This window comes from Parasteatoda tepidariorum, chromosome 3 (genome assembly GCF_043381705.1).
Source record: "Parasteatoda tepidariorum isolate YZ-2023 chromosome 3, CAS_Ptep_4.0, whole genome shotgun sequence".
NCBI classification, from domain to species: Eukaryota; Metazoa; Arthropoda; class Arachnida; order Araneae; family Theridiidae; genus Parasteatoda; species Parasteatoda tepidariorum.
Window position 1 is genome coordinate 48,761,109 of NC_092206.1, and position 20,850 is coordinate 48,781,958.

Below are 20,850 nucleotides of genomic sequence, written 5' to 3' on the forward strand. Positions count from 1 at the left end.
TTTTCTTCACAATTGTTTTATTATTCTATATAAGAGTTTGAAAACAATAAAATAAGAGCTTAACTTTTTAAAATTGTATCTGTTTTCTTCAAATAAGATAATAGACGTTGTTTGAAAATTTTGGTCAAATTTATGAAGATAGTAAGGAAAGAAATGGTATTTTTTAAGTTTTCCAGTAATTATAAAGTATAACTTAAGGCGATTGTTATATAATTTTTCTTATACAGTAAACTTAAGGCGATTGTTATCTGTCTTTTAAAATGCAGAAAAACCACAACCTCGTATGATACATTAAAAAATTTAGCTCCCCAAAATTTTACAAAAATATTGGCAAACAACAACTTATAACCCAAAGTGTGTGTTGGTACATAATATACAACTCAACAACTGTGGTCAGTCTAGCACAAATGTTTAGAATTGAAAACTTAAAAAAAAAAAAAATGTTTTGCAATAACACCAAAATTGCTTATTTTTACAAGTAATTCAGAACATGAAAGCTACTTTTAAATATTATTTAAAGCTTCATCAGAAAATGAGAATGTAATTTTTATTTTGTTTCAACATTAAAAACAACAGTCTTACAATTTTTTCCCGCATCATATGAAATTCAAAACATCTACAAAAATTTAATGAACATACTTTTTCAGTCAAATTATTTTTGTGCAATTGATTTTCGCCATAAATCTCTACAACTGGATTTGAGCATTAAAAGTTAAATTTTTTTCCAATCATTTAAATATGTCACAAAAAATATGTTTCAATTTTCCAGTCAGTTGTGAATAAAATGACAAAATTATTAAAAAGGAAAACAAAGTCTCAAACAATAATGAAATAATTTATTTCACAAATACAAAAGTACTTAAACACAAGAAAAAAAAAAAACTATTGATATAAATGCACAAATATGTACCCTAAATATATGTATGCTAGTTTTTATCTATAGATAATTGCTCAATCATGGAGATCCTAAATTTTTAAGTATAATTGATTCAATCAGAACTTTTGAATCAATTGTACTTCCAAGATGAGAACAAAGATAGAATAAATAGATTTCGATTACTTGCTAAAGTATTACTAATGTGAGAATCTTGATAATTAATTATATTTTCTGAACATTTTTCAATTGCGACTTTCTGAAAATTTTGTCATATTTGAAGAAATTGCAAGAACAACTTGTTTTCTATTGAATAAAAATATTATATTGTTATTAGACATTATTAAAAAAATTTATATTTCAAAAATTAAACTGATGTACTCTTTATGTTTTGCCAGAGTAAAGTACAGCTGTAAATTATGTCAAAAAGACTATAAAGAGCTATTAGAAATAGTGAGTATTTTTTTTTATTATCAAATAAGACATATAGATTTTACAAACTAACGTTAAAATAGCAAAGTAAAAATCTTTTTCTCCTTCCTACCAGTCCAAAAATTAGCATCTTTCTTTAACTGTACACATTTAGCAGAAACTCACACTAACAATTTCTAAAAATTAAAGTGTAAATATTGTTTGAACCAAGAAATGGCCTTCACTATTAGATGCTAGAAAGGTCCAATCCTATAATGGTGACTCCCATTTTATGCAAAATGCAAACTTTAATTATTTTATTACAAATGTTTGAATGAAAGATAATCTAAGGAAGCGGTACCGAAATGGTGTTCCGTGGCACTCTAGAGCTCCATGGAAGGGTTAAAGGGGTTCCGCGAGTTAGGAGTTAGAAAGGTCTAATCCTATAATGCGGGACAGATTTAAGGGTCTCATTTTCTGCAAAATGCAAACTTGAATTATTTTTACACATGTTTGAATGAAAGATTATTTAAGGCAGCGGTACCCAAATGGTGTTCAGTGGAGATGAGTTATGAAATAATGATTATATGATCCCGTTTATAATTAACAATTTATTTAACCTTATGATAGCCTTGATGAAATTATTTCAAGTAAAATGCCAATGAAATAGAAATGGTATTTTTTGAAAGAAAATATAATATTTCTAACAACAATACATTGAACAAATTATGAAAAAAATAAGCATTTATAAAATATTCTATTAGAATTTCCCATAGCTCTTTTCAAATCAAAATAACTGAATTCTTTTTTAAAAAAATACGTTTCCATAATGACCATTTTTAAATATTTATAGCAGTTCTTTTAAGTTATCATATCGAAATAAACAATAATTCAATTTATTTTAATCATTTTCAACTTATGTATATACACCAGATGCAAATTCATAACTAAACTAGATATAACACAAAAACTGTAAATTTAATTGTTGGACATAAAACCTAATTTAAGATTATTAACTATAAAACGATGAAAAATCTTCATTCTTTTAATTGAAAGTTTTAAATATAGTCTTTTATAGGTTATAACGTTCACAATTACCTTAAACTTTATTTATAAAGTTGGGGGGTTCTGCCAAGAGAAGGTTGATTATTTAGCCAAAATAATTGGGTACCGCTGATCTAAGAAATGAATATAAATCATACATTTGAAAGGCATTTTTCGGTATATGAGAAAAATGCTGCCAGAAAACAGTTGGCTTCTGGCAGTAATTAAATCTTAAAACTAATTCAATACATGAGTGTATAGTACTCAGAGAAGTATTGCCAAAGTCAGTAGCTAGCATTGATATATTTTAAATTGTTCACAATATAAAATGCTTTATAAAAAATAACAACACAAGCGTAAACTACTGTAATAAATATAACCATTCTTAACATCAGCATACAAAATTGTATTATGTTTAAAGATTTCTTAAGATTCAAAGTATTGTTTCCAATACTATGTATGAAAAAAAATTAGATAAGGTTACAAACAAGAATATCAAAAAGAATAAAATTCATTGATTTATAAAGAATAATGTTATGTGAATGGACTTAATTTTCCAAATATTTTGATTGAATGTTGGCAGCAGAAGAGTAAAACAATATTGGTTTAAAAAATTATTTTCTAAGAAATTCTGAATAAGTATTAATATATTTTAATGATAAATATTGTTTAAAAGGTTATATAAATTGGTTAAAGCATAGAACACACATATGCAAAATGGACGGAATAGTTTTAAATAGTTAAAAATCCGATAGCACAAAACACTTAGGCACAGTATGGTTTGATTATTATGAGTGAGATTTATTATTTTAATTGTGGTGAAAACTGATTTTTTTTCTTTTGAAAAAAAGACATTTTTAAATATTTTTTTCTAACAAGGACAAGTAACCTAAAACAGAAATTACATAAATCTATCCTATGACATTTGAAATACTAACTGATATTGATAGTGACATATTTTTTAGAGAATGCATAAAAATTATCAGTTTCTTAAGGATGATAAAATAAATCTCATTTAGATTTTTTAAAATTTTGATTTTTAATGCTGGATCAATACACTTTTTTAAATCATTAAAAACCTAATATGTTTATTAGCTAATAGAACAAGGCTCAAGGTTTTTTCCCTCTTTTAGGTCCATTATGTTGATATTTCTCCCAGATATAGACAAATCTTTGATGCACCCGACAAAGGAATCACTGAAGTACCCTAAAGTCTCTTCCTCTATATCTAATCCATAGGGAAAACCACCTAAAATACATGAAACACATATGAAAAATATTAAATACTCGTGAAATGAAATATTTAACAAAACAACAAGTAATTAAGTAATTTTGTTTTGATGAGACTTCAGAAATCCACTAAAATATTTGTGAGTCAATATACAGTGGAACCCGCTTAAAAAGTTCCCTTTTAAGAAGTTTTCCCGCGTAAGAAGTTATTTTTTAAAAAAACCAATTACCATAATGTTAAATTTACTTTTATAAGAAGTTTTTTTCCCGTTTAAGAAGTTTCCACTCCTAATTTCAATTTTTTAAAATTTTATTTAAAATGTCTTATTTAGTTTTAACTTGCCCTTACAAACACATGTATGGGTACTGACCACTGACCTTCATCACTCCTTTGTTACAAAGAAAGGTGACTTATCAGGAACAGGTGTGAGCAAAGGAATGTGAACCTTTAGATGAACTATGAAACTGATAAGAATGTAGGGAATAGCTTTGTCATTGTGTCCACCTTAAATGAATAGCCTGGTGACTCACGAACTTCACTGCTGTCCACACCCATTCAATAACTGAAGAGAAAGATACATCTAAACATTTAGCAGCATTTCGTTGAAAATTTTCTTAGTGTAGGCGCTTATGTTATCTTAAAAATCATCGTAAAAAGTTTGATTTTTGTGGAAAATGTCCTGTAAAGGCATTAAGCGTAAAGCTCTATCTATTGATGACAAAGTAAAAATTTTAAAAGCTGTTGACAGCTATCCTCAATTAACACGAGTTCAAATAGCAAAAAATTTAGATCTTCCTGTTACTACGTTAAATGGCATTATTGCTAAGAAAGACATCATCTTAAACTCTTCTTGTTCCGGTGCATCCCAGAAAGTAAAAAAAGTGAAGAAAGGAAAATACGAAAATATTGAAGAGAAACTGATGATATGGTTTAAACAAGCAAGATCCGCCAACATACCTGTCAACGGAACTCTTCTTAGAGGAAAAGCATTAGAGATTGCGGAGAAATTGAATGTTGATTTTACGCCTTCCAATGGATGGATTGATCGGATGAAAAAAAGAGCTGGTCTAGTTTATAAAACAATTAAAGGAGATTGTAACAGCGTTGATTTACAAGAAGCTGAAGAATGGAAAGCTAAATTACCTGAAATTATTTCAGGGTATCAACCAAAGAACATTTTTAACATGGATGAATGTGGACTGTTTTTCAATCTTTTACCAGATAAAACTTTTGCCTTTAAAGGTGAACCCTGTCATGGCGGAAAAAACAGTAAAGAACGTTTGACAATTTTAGTTGGGGCCAGTATGAATGGTATAGAAAAATTACCGATTTTAGTTATCGGTAAATCGAAAAAACCAAGATGCTTTCGAAATGTTAAGTCACTGCCTTGTGATTATGACAGTAATCAAAAATCCTGGATGACAATTAAAATTTTTGAAACGTATTTGAAAAAATTAGACAGTAAGATGCGAAAAGAAAAACGAAACATCATAATCTTCGTAGACAACTGCGCTGCTCATTCCAAGGAGAATAAGTACACTAACATCAAGTTGCAGTTCTTACCACCAAATTCTACTTCTGTTCTACAACCAATGGATCAGGGAGTTATTAAGGTATTTAAGCAGCATTATAAAATGCGACTTGTGAAACGGATGCTGGAAGGACTTGAAAATACTGGAGAGCTAAAAAAAGTCAATATGTTAGAAGCGATTGAGTTAATTGTATCAGCATGGGAATTAATAACACCATCTGCCATTGCTAACTGTTTTCGGAAAGCTGGATTCTCTGACGGAGATACAACTGAAGAATATCTCTTAGAAGCTGAATATGAAATATCAGATGAAGACGAAGAAACAAACGTAAATTTTGTTAATGATTGGAAGTCATTCAAAAATAAACTTAATTTCACAGCATCGTTTGAAGAATATGTATCCGTTGACGACGAAATTTTACCTTGTGATATGCTGACATTAGAGGATATTTGTGATGTTACAAATGATACAGAAGAATTCAGTGAAACTGAAGAAGATATTGCTAAACCACCTAGCTTTTCTGATGCCAGGAAAGGGCTGGATACTTTTAGGAAATTTATTTACACTGTTGAAAATGTACCCCCGGAAATGTTTAAATTTTTACAGCAGTTGGACAATTTTCACTTAAAGGTAGGTGAGAAAAGACAAAAACAAACCACTTTACACGATTTTTTCTCACAGAAATCTAGTCAATTATTGTAACAACGTATATTACATTGTATGAAACAAAAAATAAAGTAGGTTACTTTGTTTTTATTTATTAGCAATTTTTTTCTAAATGAATATTAAAATTCAATATTTATTTCATTGGCTGAGAATTTAATATAAGTTACACAATTTCAAATTTTTTAGTTTTTTATTAATGTGTTTTTAAGTTTCACCGTTTAATAAGTCGTTTCTTTCCACTCCCTTGAAAAACTTCTTAAACGGGTTCTACTGTATATGATTATATCAAATACTAATCACAATAGAATATAAATATACATTAAAGCAAGAATTGTAAAACAATTGAGTTTTGAGTTTGATAAAGAACTGATTTTGATTTGCAACCAGCTTGGTCTTTCTCACAGACAAATCACTTTGCAGTTAACTCATATCTCGTAATGACGATTAAAAAAAGGAAAACATGGGCAGCATCATTCAGTTTTTAATTTATTTCATATTTTATAACCGGTGTTGAACAATCGACCCAACTCCGAGTTTAAGATAATAAATGTCCAGCTCTATAGCTTTGTAATTTTGAACCCAACCCAGAAGACAAGAGAACTCTTAGATCAAGCATTGGGAGAAACTAGCCTTCATAGAAGATTTTTTGAGGGAACTAGCCCGTATTTGTGCTACACGGAAAGGAAACCACAAGAACCTCCGACAGTTAGCCTGACTGTAAGGGGATTCTAACAAATAATTCCTCTACAAGTCAGGGCATTTTACCTCAGCACTGTGGTCAGTGCGAGCCGGACTGGGGGCACCTTATTGCGATGGAAACCTTCTATTCCCGGATCCAATGCATTCAGTTTAAAATAATCATGACAAAAGTAAGAAAAATCTCGTAAATAATGGGAAAATATCATGACTTTTTGAATAAGCAATTTATTAAATAATCAAGATATAAAAAATGGAGAGTGGCAAGAGGTTTAGGGGTTGGTAAAAATATAATCAAATTGAACAATCTTAAGAAATTACATAACATTACGCATTGGTGAAAGCAAACATGGGACAGCTTAGGGAGATTTCAATGGAAGCAACTCTGAAAATGATGAATCAGATTAAAAAATCCTTTAACAAAGCAGTAAAAACACACAAAATACATAGAAAAATGTAACAAAAATACCCTGCATGGCATGAAGTGGTATAAAAATGTTCATCATTATGATTCAAAGTAACTGAACACAGTTTAGAATGTTGCAACATAAAAATTTTAGTGTTCAATTCGAGATATTTTTATTGATAATACTTTTGATTTAATAATGAAAGAAACTAACAGAAATGGATATTATTTTCAAGATTCATTCTGAGTTCCAAAAATTATGCTCTGATTTTCTTTTAAAAAAAGTCTTCAGCAATCACAAAATAAATATACCTATATACATAAAAAATTGAAGAATTTGTAAAACAATGGTTCAAAGCATTTGCACTCAAGAGTGAAAATAATGAATATTTTACCAAAATAATACACGCCATCAGTGTTCAGTTCATAAAAATCACCAGAGACCACACTTGTATATTTTTCTCCGTCAATAAAGAGCTTTAAAATTTTATTATCCCTAAAAATAAATGCAATAGATAAAAAAAAATTAATTATTTCCATTGAAGAGTACAAATTTGGGATTTATATTTTACAGAAATATTTCTTATTTTATTTATAATAAATAAAGTGCACAATAAAAATAAATGTTGTAGTACAATATCATTATACACATAATACATTTAAATTAAAGCCGATTATGTAGATATAAAAATACATTAATTGTTGAGTAGAAATAAATAAATATTTTAACAACAATTTAAAAAAAAAGTTTACTAGAAGTTTAATTATAAAACAATGGTACTTAAATAAAAAGAGATGTAACTTACCTTTCAATGCTCACATGATGCCAAGATCCTGTTTCAGATGGAATTCTGTCAGTCATAATTTCACTTCGAGATAACCATCCTATGTTCCAAACAAGATGTAAATGATTATTACTTAAACCAATACCCAGATAATCCCCATCTTCAGAATAAATCTGCAAAATTAAAATGGGATGAACAATTGATAACAAATGGCAATTATCAAACATGAAAAGTTCAGTGAAGATGCAATTAAGATATCAATTTAAAAAATATATTTTAAAAAATCATTTTATGACAAATGAAAGATTTTTTTTCCCTTTGTACTGTGCATAAACAGTGATAAAGCAAAATAATATTTGACATCATTTCATAAATTAAAAATTTGTTTTATTTATGTACATGTATGGTACGTAAGTACTTTATTTACATCATAGTGGAGTTGCACAAAAAGCTATTTTATACGTTCTGGGAAACATACCTGAGGATGATCCGAAGACATGCCATCATAAGTTTGTGAGGGCAATACCTCAATTTAGACACAGATCTGAAGGGAAAGAAATTTTTCTTCAGATTCCTGTATCCATGGTACTGCTCAGAAAATGACCACAGGACTTTTGAATTGACAGATTTTACAAGCACTTATATGGCATGAACTTGATAGGTCTTAGCAGAGTCTAAGATTGAACACTGGCTGCTACAAATGACAGGCTTCTCTAACGACAGTCCTCTATCCTCAGTGCATGTACTTTAAATTTATACACTTTATATATACTTCTAGAGCAGGAATGGCGAACCAATGGCACAATATTTTGGGCACTCCATCGATCACAATTGTTATTACACTATGAATTGTTATTACACTATGAAGCATATGTAACAATTAAAATAAAATTCACAAAAACAAACAAAATAATAAACAATCATTAATAAAAAAATTAACAATTAATGCTAAAAAAACAATTAATAACCATAAAAAACAAGCTAAAAATATATAACTAGCAAAAAAAAAAAAATAACTGTCCTGCTTAAACTAACATCCTACAACTTAATATAAGTTATTTGTCATCTAATCTGCAACAACAGAATTCACACTGATGTTACTTTAAGTTGTTTTAAGACATGGCAAAATGTATTTTTCGTTCAATGTAAATAAAGAGTTTTGAGTTGATAGTATTTAGTATTATTATTTTCCAAATAATCACGAAGTCAAAATTATTTGACGGCATGTCTATGACCTCATTGAACAATTTTTTAGAAAAATTGGCACGTTGGTGTATAAAGGTTCGCCACTCCTGTTCTAGAGTGTTGGATATTTTCCGAATTCTGCGCTGAATATAAGATGTTTCCTTGCACCCCATAATTTAGGTATTAATATTTGAATTTAGGGAGGAAAAGTGACAATATAAACCGAATGTAAAAATGTAAATTTAATCAGAATAAAAATCGAGTAAATATTTCTTTAAGAACATAATATTCAGTATTAACTTTCTTATAATTAGGATGAAAAAAAGTCTATCCTTATCAAATGGTAAGCTTTAAACTTTAAAGACATTGTATCTCTATTCATTTGAATCTGCTGGTTTATTCACGAAATAAAAAATGTCTGCCTTATTCACACAAAAAAAAAAAAATATATAAATTGAATTGTTCATACCTTTCCATTCCATAATAATAAACCAGATTTTTCTTTTGAAGAAAAGGCAAATGAAATGGATGTTTTAGTTAAATCCAAATGTCTGTATGAGATGTCTTGGTACAATAAATAACTTGCACCCATAAAATATGCACTCGAGACGTTAACTCCTGAAAAGAAAATATAAAATTATCTCAAGGCATATATTTAATAATTACGTACTTAAACTAATAATCTTTAATTTTATTTTTCTGCAAACACGGGTTGCATAAGGATACAAATAGATATTTAACAAAAAAATCTCTTAAACGTCCATATCGGAAAAAACAGAAAATTATTATTAACACGCGACTCATAATAATTTTTAATCACAAGTTTACAATAATTAATTCTTCTAATCAAACAATTTTAAATTTGAAACTTATTGTATTCATGCAATGAGCAATGATAAATAAAGCACAAACTGAAGATTTATGAAAAAGAAAATACAAAATATTAATAATTAAAGGAGAAAATAATTATGAAAAATCAATTAAATAAAAACAAATAATTATATACCCATAATTAAGCTGAAATATGGATAAAAAAATCTGAATAATGTTAACACTTCTTTCTTATTTGAAGATATTTAGTTATTTTATAATGATTACCTCTTTCACATTGATCTCCTTGCCAACCAATGGCACATAAACACTGATGACCACCATCTGCATTTGGAATACATGATGATCCATGAATACAGTTGTGGTGCCAACATTGGGCATGAACCTCACACATTTGACCGCGATAAGACTGGAAAGTATAAAAATGTTACAAAAATATATGTATTGGGTAAACTAACCAGTGAAGGAACACTTAAGCTTCGCTTGCCTTTTAAAAAATCATATTAATTTCAAAATCAGTAATTTTAGTTAAATGACATTGTCAACATATTTGTTACTAATTGCAAATTATGTAAAAAAATTGTAGAGCTTACATAATATTGTTTTAAAGTTTTGGATGTTCAAATAACAAGTAGTAAGAAGACCAAGTGAAGGAACAGCTCTTACCAGTGAATGAACACCCAGTAAAGGAACACTTAATTTTGGTTATTTTTTATGCTTTTTATGAATTTATAAATCATACAAGTATTTAAAAACAAGCCTATTCTTGAAATTATAACATATAAATACTTGGAAAATGTTAAATTTTTTTTGTAATCATGAATTGAAAATTTAAGTGTCAACATATTAACACATACTGTTCATTCACTGGGAAATCTATGCCCAGTAAAGGAACATGCCTGTTCCCTCACTGGTTAGAAGTTATTTTTCGTATTTTTAACATACTTTTGATGCGGAACATCACTAAAGGTACAAGAAAATTAAAGTTTATCTTTTATTTTCATTAACTTAGAAAAAAAATCAGTAAAGGAACACTTGTGCCTTCACTGGTTTTTTATCGTTTGATGATCCAGTGAATAAACACCCCCTTATCTCAGTACTTTATTATGCTATGATGCTTAAAAAAAATAAAATGTAACTTCAATAACTATATTTTGAATTCTCTTTTTCACAGCTAGAAAAATAAAACTATTACATGCAATTAATTCCACTTCAAACATATAAATACAAACACTCACCTTATAATATTTTCAAAGAAACAAGGTGTTGCAGAGATAATAACAAATTCAAAATTTTTTCCAGAGAAGTCTATTTGACCAGGTAATCCAAAACATTGCTAGATGACTTCCTATTGTTTGACAGTAAGCTATTGTTACCAATCAATCTAAAGAAAAACTTTCAAATTCTTATTTTTAATCAATATATATGAAATGTTCCTTCACTGGTTGGTTTACCCTACATTTCTTTCATTTTAAATAGAAAAGTAATAAAAGGATTATCAAAAGAATAATTCTTAAGAATTCCATTATAAGAAAACAACTTACAGCAGAAAAAGCAGATAAAAAGCTAGAAATGGATAAAGAATGACATGTTTGTGAAAATAATTATAACTAAAGTCATTCCTTTAAAATTAAATGACCATTAAATTGCTACATCTTTTTAAATGAACCTAAATAACAAAAATTTTGTGCTGTCTCGCTATGAGTTTTCAATAATCCTTGAATGGGATTGGTGAATTATGGCACAAATAATGAAGAAAATCTTCAACAAGAAAAGCTTATTAATAAATTCTTTAATTTTAAGACTATTTTTTCCACTGAAGTGCTTTAGGTAAGGGTACATTAAAAAAGTCTAAAATAAAATAAAAATCATAAATATAAAACTATTATATAAAAATCTTATCTTAGAGAATTGTTTTTCAATTTAAAAAAATTAAGAACAGTGTGAATAACAGTTTGGTGAGTGTTTGTTTTAAAGCGAAAAAATAATTTTAACAAATAAACAGAACATCATCTATAATATGTTAAAACATCAAAATAATTACAAGAAAGATAAAAATCTTCTAAACAAAGAAAGTTAAGCAACACTCTAAAGCTACGTCATATTATTTAGATGTAAAAAACCATCATAAATTTGTATCTGTTTTGTTACCCAAGACAATGTTAAGCTACAAATATAATTTTGATCTTAACTATATTTTCAAATGATACTAAGTTTACAAGAGATGTCCTAACAATTATATCCAGAATTACTAGTTGCATATTTAAACAATGTTTAAGTTCTTAATTTATCAAAAAGCCAAGCAATTTTAAATTCCTTCATATTGTAACAATCCTCCTTCCCAGAGTCGAGGGAGTTGCTTGCCTTAGAATAATTACTGGACATGACTACTAGCAGGCCCGTCTATTTAAAATTAACCTAGTCAATTCACCTCTTTGTGTGCTCTGTAACACTTCGCCTATGACTGGGGAGCATCTATTTGATTGCCCCAGTCTTTTTGACATTCGTTCCTGTGATGACTTTTGTGCCCTCTCACCTTCTGGAGCTACTTCAGTATTGTATTGGACTGCAAGACGCCTTATGTCTGAGAAGACGATGGCGGGCGTAATTTAAAAAAAAATTTGTAACAATGAGTTGTTCACAAATTTATCCTGAGACAAGTGAGAAAATTGTATTATAAAAAATATGCGCTTTTTTAAATTTTAACAAATATTAGAACTTTATACTGTTGTCCCATTTAGTTTAAATAAAATACATTAAATATTTTATACACGCATATTATAATACTTATAATGTGCATAAAGACTGTGAATTGCTTAAATTGCTAAGTTCGGATGCAAAATTTAGGAATTATTTCCCAAAACTGAAATAAGCAAAATTTTGTATAGCTTTAAAAACTTTTGTTTAACCTTTAGTCTCTAAGTTTTGTAAATAGAGTATATAATGTAAACAGATTTTATTGTAAATATACTAACTTCAGAACACTGACAGAAAAATCCGTCATCTTTGGGAATACATAGGCCATTATTTTTGCAACTATCATAACCACAAGATGTTCCATCACAATCTTCAATATTTCTCCCATTAATGGTTCCTATATTAAAAAAACATATAAACATCAAAAAAATTTTCCAACAGAAATGAAAGCTTAGAAAACTATCACTGTGGTAAATAACACCCAGTTTCATTGCAATTGAAAAAATAAATTATTATAAAAATTTACTTTTTCAAATTTAAAAGCTATTAAGGTGTGATATATGAAGTTTTTACGATATGAAATATCTAATAAATTCAACCTATCATTAAAACAATTCAGAAAAAAAAATTTAAACAAAATAAACATAAACTATGAATTAGAAAAAAAAAGTTAAATCAACAATAATTATTAAAATTCATTTGAAATAGTAAGATACATTATAGGGTTAAAAGGTTTTTTAAATAAAATCAATGTTAAAGCAAAAAAAAAAAAAAAAAAATGTACATTTATCATGTTTATGTGAAAAGTACATATAAGTAGAATAAACTGGAATATTAATTACAAATTTTGACAACTTTTTAATTAGTTTGACATACCATTAATATTTAATGCCACATTTTTCGAATTTATGGACAGATGTCTTACACAACCTTTAAAGTAAGTAGGCACAGTTTCAACAGCTTCTTTTGGTAATGATGAAAGATCAGGAACACCTCCTACAAATCAAATTTAAAAAAAAAAAAAAAAAAGGCGAATTTCAGTATACTTGAAATCTACAACATAAAAAATAACCATTTATTACAATATATTATTAAAAATATATATTTCTCTAGCATTTAATTAAAGAAGAGTTTAAAATAAAGTAATACAGAGCATAGAGGGATATAACATGTTCTTTTAATTCCTCTGAGATACCGTATATTCCGGCGCATAACGCGCCCCGGCGTATAACGTGCACCCGTAATTTCTAATTACTTTTTTTAATTTTAAGATATACTCTTCGTATAACGCGCACGAAAATTTGTATTGTACATGTGCAATATCTCATCTTTCAAGATCGTAAATAAAAAGTATTTTTCCCTATCTTTTGAAAAAATAAAAGAACTGAATTTGACATGCATGTGAGGGCTAGAATTGAAAGAGCAATAATGTGATTCTGGATGGACAAAAATGGTGCTAAATTGTGGGTAAAAAACATCTGGCAAATCCGTCCTGGTTGCGTAAGAAAACCAGAAAGCCTTTTAGAGTGGGACATGTTTAGGTCCCACCTTACAGATAATACAAAAAAAGTTGTAATTATAATACAAAAAAATTTTAATGATTGTAATTGATAGCGGAAGACGAATATAATGAGCTATTTATGTAATAACGAAAATCAATGAAGTATATAGGTAAAGGTATGTTATTTCTTTAAAATAAAAGTATTTTTCTAAATTTAAATTTTTTTAATCTATAATTTTTTATATTCGGCGTATACCGCGCACCCGTAAATTCCAATGTTATTTTTTGTATTAAAAGTGCGCGTTATACGCCGGAATATACGGTACGTAAAACCTTTAATATTTTTTTTATTAACCTGAGTGATCCATTATTGGTAAAGGTTATGATTTTGTCTTATGATATTGCCAGCATCATGCCCAAACCATGAATGAGACAACAGTGCAAATTGACACATTCATGGTTTAGGCATGATGCAAACAATATTTGAAAGTTTAAAAATTAAGTTAAATGTATTGTATGCTTTTTAAACAATAATCAATATAAAATTGAAAAAGTTACACTTTAACAATCTCAATAATTTACATTGTTCATGATACTAGAAGGGATTCTCAGTAAGAAAATTAATAATCCTGCAGAATACAAAAGGTTTTAAATTTTTCTGAGATACAGTTCTGTCTAGTAGAGGTGGTAAAAAAAATATTTTAGCACAACAGTAATTAAAAACTACAAAAATGTATTAATAGATTATTTGTAGAGAGTTTTTATTCTCATAAAAATTGTAAGATAAACAATCATACCTATGAAGAAATCAGTGTTAACATCCAATATTTCCATACCAGGGGGTGAAATTGAAGTAACTTCTTCATCTTTTTCTAATTTCAAATAAGCAGCCCTTCTGTATCTACCAAATTCAACAGTTTGCCAAATATCTAATAGTGTAAAAGACATTTACTTTCCATTCAAATCTTAAAAAGTTGAAACAATATTTTCTTTGTAATTCAAAACAATTACAATAAGCAATTGGTAAATTTGTTTAGCAGTTGTGAAGCATAAATATTTAAACTGAAATAAAAAGCAAATACCAATAAATTTGTTATTGTAATTTGCTTTTTAACTCTGTGTAAATATTTTTCTTAACAGCAGTAAAAAAAGAAATAAGATTGTAGGGCCCACACTAAGGACTTCCAATTACTTGTCAGTAAATTAGACAAATATCAAAAGACTTAGTCAAATTTAAAAAGTCTTTGCCAAAGGCAAATCTTAACAAATTTTTATGATTAATTTTTTCCCACAGAAAACTTTAAGTCAAAATACAAATTTACTATAAATTGAATTATTTCAAAAATGCAAATTCAAATCAAAAGTCATTTAACAGATGGGAAGGAGCCATGAATGGGAGAAAGAGAATAAAAAATGTAAATGTTTTGTAATCTTTGAGGAAAAGAAATAAGAATAAGATGGAGTAAATTTTTGGTAGCTTCTTATACTATAGCAGTAATGTAAGAATAAACTTGTAGCAACATTTGATTATTTTTTTTAAAATTCCAACTATCTTTTAAATAAATATATTTTATTTTAAATAAAACATTTCATTAAGTTATTTAGTTTTTAATAAAAGAATTTTTTCTCTCTTGCTTATTTTTTACTGTCATGATTGTAACCATTTAGAAAAAAAGGATCTCGGTAGAAGATAAGTTACTTGAATCATTTGATTCCGCTTTATTTTGTTTTATTGGTTTCTATACTGCTCGCAGAGATTTTTTAACGAAATTTGGGCGGGGGTTGTTATACTTTATCTATCATTGAAAAATGATAATCTAAATCTGTAAAGATAAAATCAAATTTAAATTTACTTATTTCAGTAACCGTTTTAATTTTCAAATTTTACAATAAGTTTATTTTAAAAAGCAATAAGTTATTATCATGAGAATACTTATTTTCTAGAAAAATAGTTGGATGATAATATGCATCTAGCAAGCACTTAATCTGCTTTATTGATACAAACTGAATTACGAGAGAATTACGACACGCGATATTGTGTGATCTGGCAACGAGCATGTTAATTTGTACTTTACGGTTTTCTCATAATCCCTCTAGTCACTCACATTATCTGGACTTTATATGATCCTTATTAGTTATGCAACATATCTAGGGAAATAACTGTAATCCAATAAAAAATATTCATATTGATATAATTTTCAGAATCAAGGAAAATATATATATTTCTTTTAAGGTGAAAAAAATATCAATCGTTAATGCACAATTTGTCTCACTGAATTTATGATTTTTTCACATTTGGCGAATAATTTTCAGTCATTAAATCCCATAGAATTAGATGGTTCAGTTCAGTGGCATACGCAGAATTTTTTCAAGGAGGGTGTTCATAATTTTCTGAAACTACTAAAAGAAATTCGAATCTGTAATAAAGCAATATTATTTCTCTAATTTAGACAGCTAGAACTTTTTATTTAGACAACATTGTTTAGTTAAATTTTGATTTGATTTTTTAAGTTTATATCTTCTGAAAAAAGTCCAATGTCATATGGGTGGAAAGTAACACTTTGAGGGTCTTTTTAACATTCATCAGATTTTGTTATGCTAGAAACGTTTTCTTCAACGGAAGTATCACATTTCAGTACAACAGAAATACTTATATTGGTACTAGATGCTGTCACCTCACTAATTTCAGGTCGTGATTTTTTCTCAAAATAATTAAAATTTTTTAAATTCTTGCGTTTTGACATCCTAAAGATCCAAGAACAGCATATATATATATATATTGGCACAGAAATATCCGCTATGCTGCAATCTCATAGTTTCGAGCTGGAATGAATAACTTTAACGAGCACAGTATCTTCAATGGTTATTGTTACTGATTTCTTCACTAGTCGAAATAGTGGCGTTGACGGGTTCGGCGATTGAATGAACTTTTCATTAGAACAAAACAGATTTAGCGACTAACTCCGAAAGACAAGCGGCAGAGATAACTCTTACTGACTAACTCCACTGTACTCCGTTCCCCCTTTTATATAATTTTTCACCGCATTTCCAAAATTCTCGAATTGTCTCAAAGAGGACAGAACGTCTAGGATTCCAGAATCATCGCGTAAAAACCTCGCGAATGACAGCCAGTCTCGAAAACTATACTGGCAGGACAAAGGAACCAGTCCGTAACAGTATCACGTGAATTTGGTTTCAAAAGTACAACCCTATTATAGTAAATGTTTTTTCAGTATTCTGAGAAATACCGTGAGAAAAAAACAAGTAGGCATAAGGCTAATAAAAATATGTAGTCTTAAAAAATAATAGCTCGCATAATTTCAACTAAAATTTTTATTTTTGCCATTTTAGCTGAGCTCAAGGGGGGTGTTTAAACCCCTAAACCCCTCCCTTGCGTACGCCACTGGTTGAGTTACATCTATAGAAAGGATAATGGTGAACGAGTTAAGAATATGACTTTTGGAGTGTTTTCTGGCAACTGAGAAAGGATAAGACTAAACACCAGATGGATTGATTCTGTGGAAAAAGATTTAAAAACCATGTGTATGAATAAATAGAGAAATCTAGTGTATGATCAGGTCAGATGGAAATGATTAGTTGGGATAGCTCTGGCCAGTACTAGGCTGTCTTGTTGATGGAAGAAATACTTTTCCTACTTTTGAGAGTTGAGGGTCCGTTAGTGCTTCACAATTACAGGACCCCTAGATTTATTACGGCTGCCACTAGATTTATGCATAAAAATTAAACAAATACAAAGGAAAGAAAATCGAGTACAGTAAAAAAAAAAAAAAGAAATTAATTATTTAAGATTTACAGAGTACAAATGATAAATCGTCTCCAATATACTAAACAAAAAGAGTATTTTAGCAAGAATGAACATAAATGCTTACTTTTATCAATCTGTTGATATGATTGTAAGACAACAGTGGATGATGGATCTGTTCCCAAATTAAATCGTAGTTGGATGTAGCTGGATGTAATGGATAAAGATATAAAATCTCGACTCAGTTCATTAAGATGCTGAGCAGCATAGAAAAGTAGTCCTTCGTCCGATAAAGGCTTGAAGCTAATGACAACATCCATACTGTGTCGTACATTCACCATTTGAGTAGAAAGAAATGAACTCACACCATCAAATAAAGGATCACTGACTGAGATATCTGAAAAAATGGAAAGTAATTTTAAATGCAAAAAATTCTTTTCTACAAAATGTATTTGGTACAAGAGGTGATTACAACATTTTATAGGTATAGTCTTAGAAAACAAAGCCTGGTTTTGCATAGAAGAAAAATATGTTCTCTTTTACAGTAAAAAAACAAAAAATAAATTAATGGTTTTCAATGTTGTATCAATTATATGGGTTTTTATATTAATAAATTATTAATTATATATTTTTACGATAAATTATTAACTATATGAAATGTTTTGTTTCCCTATCAATTTATAAACAAAATAATAAAAACTTTAAACATTTGAATTTAAATTTTGAAACTTATTAACTTATGGCTGTTGTTTTCTGTAACAAATAGCTATATAAACTTGTTTTCTTTTGACTACTAGGTTATTGCATCCGTTCTATTGTGTAGTATATATTGATTTTCATTAGATTTATGACATTAGAGTAACTTAACAAAATAAAATCCAAAAATAAATATGCAAGCAGCCCTATGAAGACAAAGAGGGAATAGGCTATTGAACTTGATAAATTAAATCATAAAAGAAAAACACAACAAGATTAACAAAATTGGCTTGAAAAATAGCTTTTGAGCAAAGTTATACAAAATTGCATTGAGTAAATACATCTGAGTATTTAAAAAGGTGTAAAAATATAAAGTTGATAAAATAATTTTGTATTAAACTACAGATGAATAATAATCTACCAGTATAAAATAAATTATATAAATTTATTTCAAGTAAATGCAATGATTCTTTCAAGATTATTATCTACTTTTCTTTCCACTGGTATTTAAATTTATAGACAACACAACATAAAAAGAACTTGAAATGGTATCTTTCTCTCTCTAAACTTATACTCTCAACTAATGTGAGAATTTTAACTTGGACAAATTTATCCTGCACCTTGCTATGGATGCATGCTAGTCGCTTAATCCAACTCCAGGATTGAGCTCACAATCCTCTGCTTTCTACCAACAATATAAGTAACATCTTAATTTAATGCAAAACCTGAGAACCTAAATTTTTAACATTTCCAGTAAAGCCCTTTGTTTTAGATTCTAAATAACTTTAAAATACTATTTAAATTTTTTGACACAGTAATACAACGGCTCATGTTTTATTGCATTACTCAATAATGCTTAAAACATTAAATTATACTATTGGTAACATTACGTATTGCAAACATTTGTATTTAAACATTATCTGATATACAAATATGCATTATAAACATTACTACTGTCTGAAGAATAAGAGATTATCAAGTACATTGTTTTAGAAAACACCATTTATGAATTAACAAGGGACAAGTACTTGGTGCTATGTATAATAAAAAAACATACTTTTTTCACAATATTTCCCACTTTGGCCTAATGGGCAATCACATCGATAATCATCATCTACTGGAACACACTGAGAAGAATTATGGCACTTGTGATTGCCTGAGGAGCATGGAGTTTCTATTTGTGTACACAAAGTTCCAACCCAACCTTCTACACACTGACATCTTAAATCACAAGGAAAAAAAGAAAGTTCTTTTTTTAATATTACACCAATAAATATTTACATTTCAAAATAATAAAAAAAATTAACCAAATAAAACCAGTTTATTATTTCGTTTTGGAGGTCGGGATAGCCTGGTCTCGCCGTGTAGTAAAGTGACTGATGCACGTTAAATCTGTCGAGTCGCAAAAGTCCTCCATGTTCTCATAACAAATCAATACCTCTGGGGGTACTGGATTGGAGATTGATTGTTCTCTGTTTCAGGTCAAAATTACGATCTGTGGATGAATGAATGGGTCCGCCCTATAAATGGGTGCGACGAATGGTGCGGCAAAAGTCAAATTCTTGGCCATACATGGAGTCACTTGAAAACAAGAACAATCGCACCCCCTCTGCCTCAATAGGCATACATCAACAACAAAATTATTTCGTAAATCAATTAATAAATACCAGATAATATAATTTCTCATATAAAATTTAAGCTGCAAAGACAGTCATCCCGCTTCAGTAAAACTTTATATTTATTTTAATTTAAGATGAGCTATGTATATCTTAAAATAAAATTGTTCTCATTTATTTAATAAATACAACAATTCAAGTAAATTTAAAAAATAATTTCATTAAATTATCAATTAGTATCGTAATGAATAATTGCGTACAAGCATATTCATCACTTGGTGAGAGAAATTTAAATTCAACAACATTTTCAACAATATCTTACCAAATTTAATTTCATTTTATCTTACCAAATTAAATTATATTTTTATTAACGTATCGTAACTTTTACTCTAGCAAAATACATATCTCCTTATCTAGCCAGTTTTGACACTAAGATAAATATACCTTCATAGATATTTATTGTTTAACACTCCAAGCATTGAGCTCCTAAGCAAAATTGTATACTGAAATTTCACTGCAACACACTACTTTCTCAGAGAATAATAAGAGGAAAACCCATTTTTTAATAAATAGAATCTTGCAGCAAAAAGTTTAACAAAAAAGCTGGAACTAACGCTCAAAGTGTTAAAGTAAAAAAACTTATAAGCTTGTAAATTTATCACATACATTAAAAAATTATTTTGAACAAATGATCACATTTATAGCTAATAATTAAATGTCATGACAGAACAATTTTAAATAATTTTATATTTGTTTGTGAAAAAAAATTAGGCACTCATGTCATGAAATCTTTCATCTTATTATAGCAGTTTTTTAATCAATAACTTAAATAAAATGTAGCTGGTTCGAAATAAGAGTCAACTAAATTGATGGTTATGTCACAAAAATGCAAAACATTTAATAGCTTAAAAAGTTG

At 28.4% G+C, this 20,850-nt stretch overlaps 1 protein-coding gene across 3 annotated transcripts in view; it reads right to left on the reverse strand.

Moving 5' to 3' along the window:
- Window positions 1-2,402: 2,402 nt before the first annotated feature.
- The window catches only part of LOC107452307 (protein eyes shut homolog), a 50,465-nt gene continuing 32,017 nt past the window's right edge, over window positions 2,403-20,850 (reverse strand). For all 3 annotated transcript variants that reach the window (XM_016068696.3, XM_071178596.1, XM_016068697.3), the window contains 10 exons: window positions 19,376-19,539; window positions 17,750-18,019; window positions 14,657-14,788; window positions 13,235-13,354; window positions 12,637-12,755; window positions 9,929-10,070; window positions 9,300-9,448; window positions 7,667-7,818; window positions 7,256-7,356; window positions 2,403-3,578 (listed from right to left, as the gene is read on the reverse strand). In XM_016068696.3, coding sequence (XP_015924182.2) covers window positions 3,421-3,578; window positions 7,256-7,356; window positions 7,667-7,818; window positions 9,300-9,448; window positions 9,929-10,070; window positions 12,637-12,755; window positions 13,235-13,354; window positions 14,657-14,788; window positions 17,750-18,019; window positions 19,376-19,539 — 1,507 coding nt within the window. In that variant the 3' untranslated portion in view covers window positions 2,403-3,420. The remainder of the gene's footprint in view (window positions 3,579-7,255; window positions 7,357-7,666; window positions 7,819-9,299; window positions 9,449-9,928; window positions 10,071-12,636; window positions 12,756-13,234; window positions 13,355-14,656; window positions 14,789-17,749; window positions 18,020-19,375; window positions 19,540-20,850) is intronic.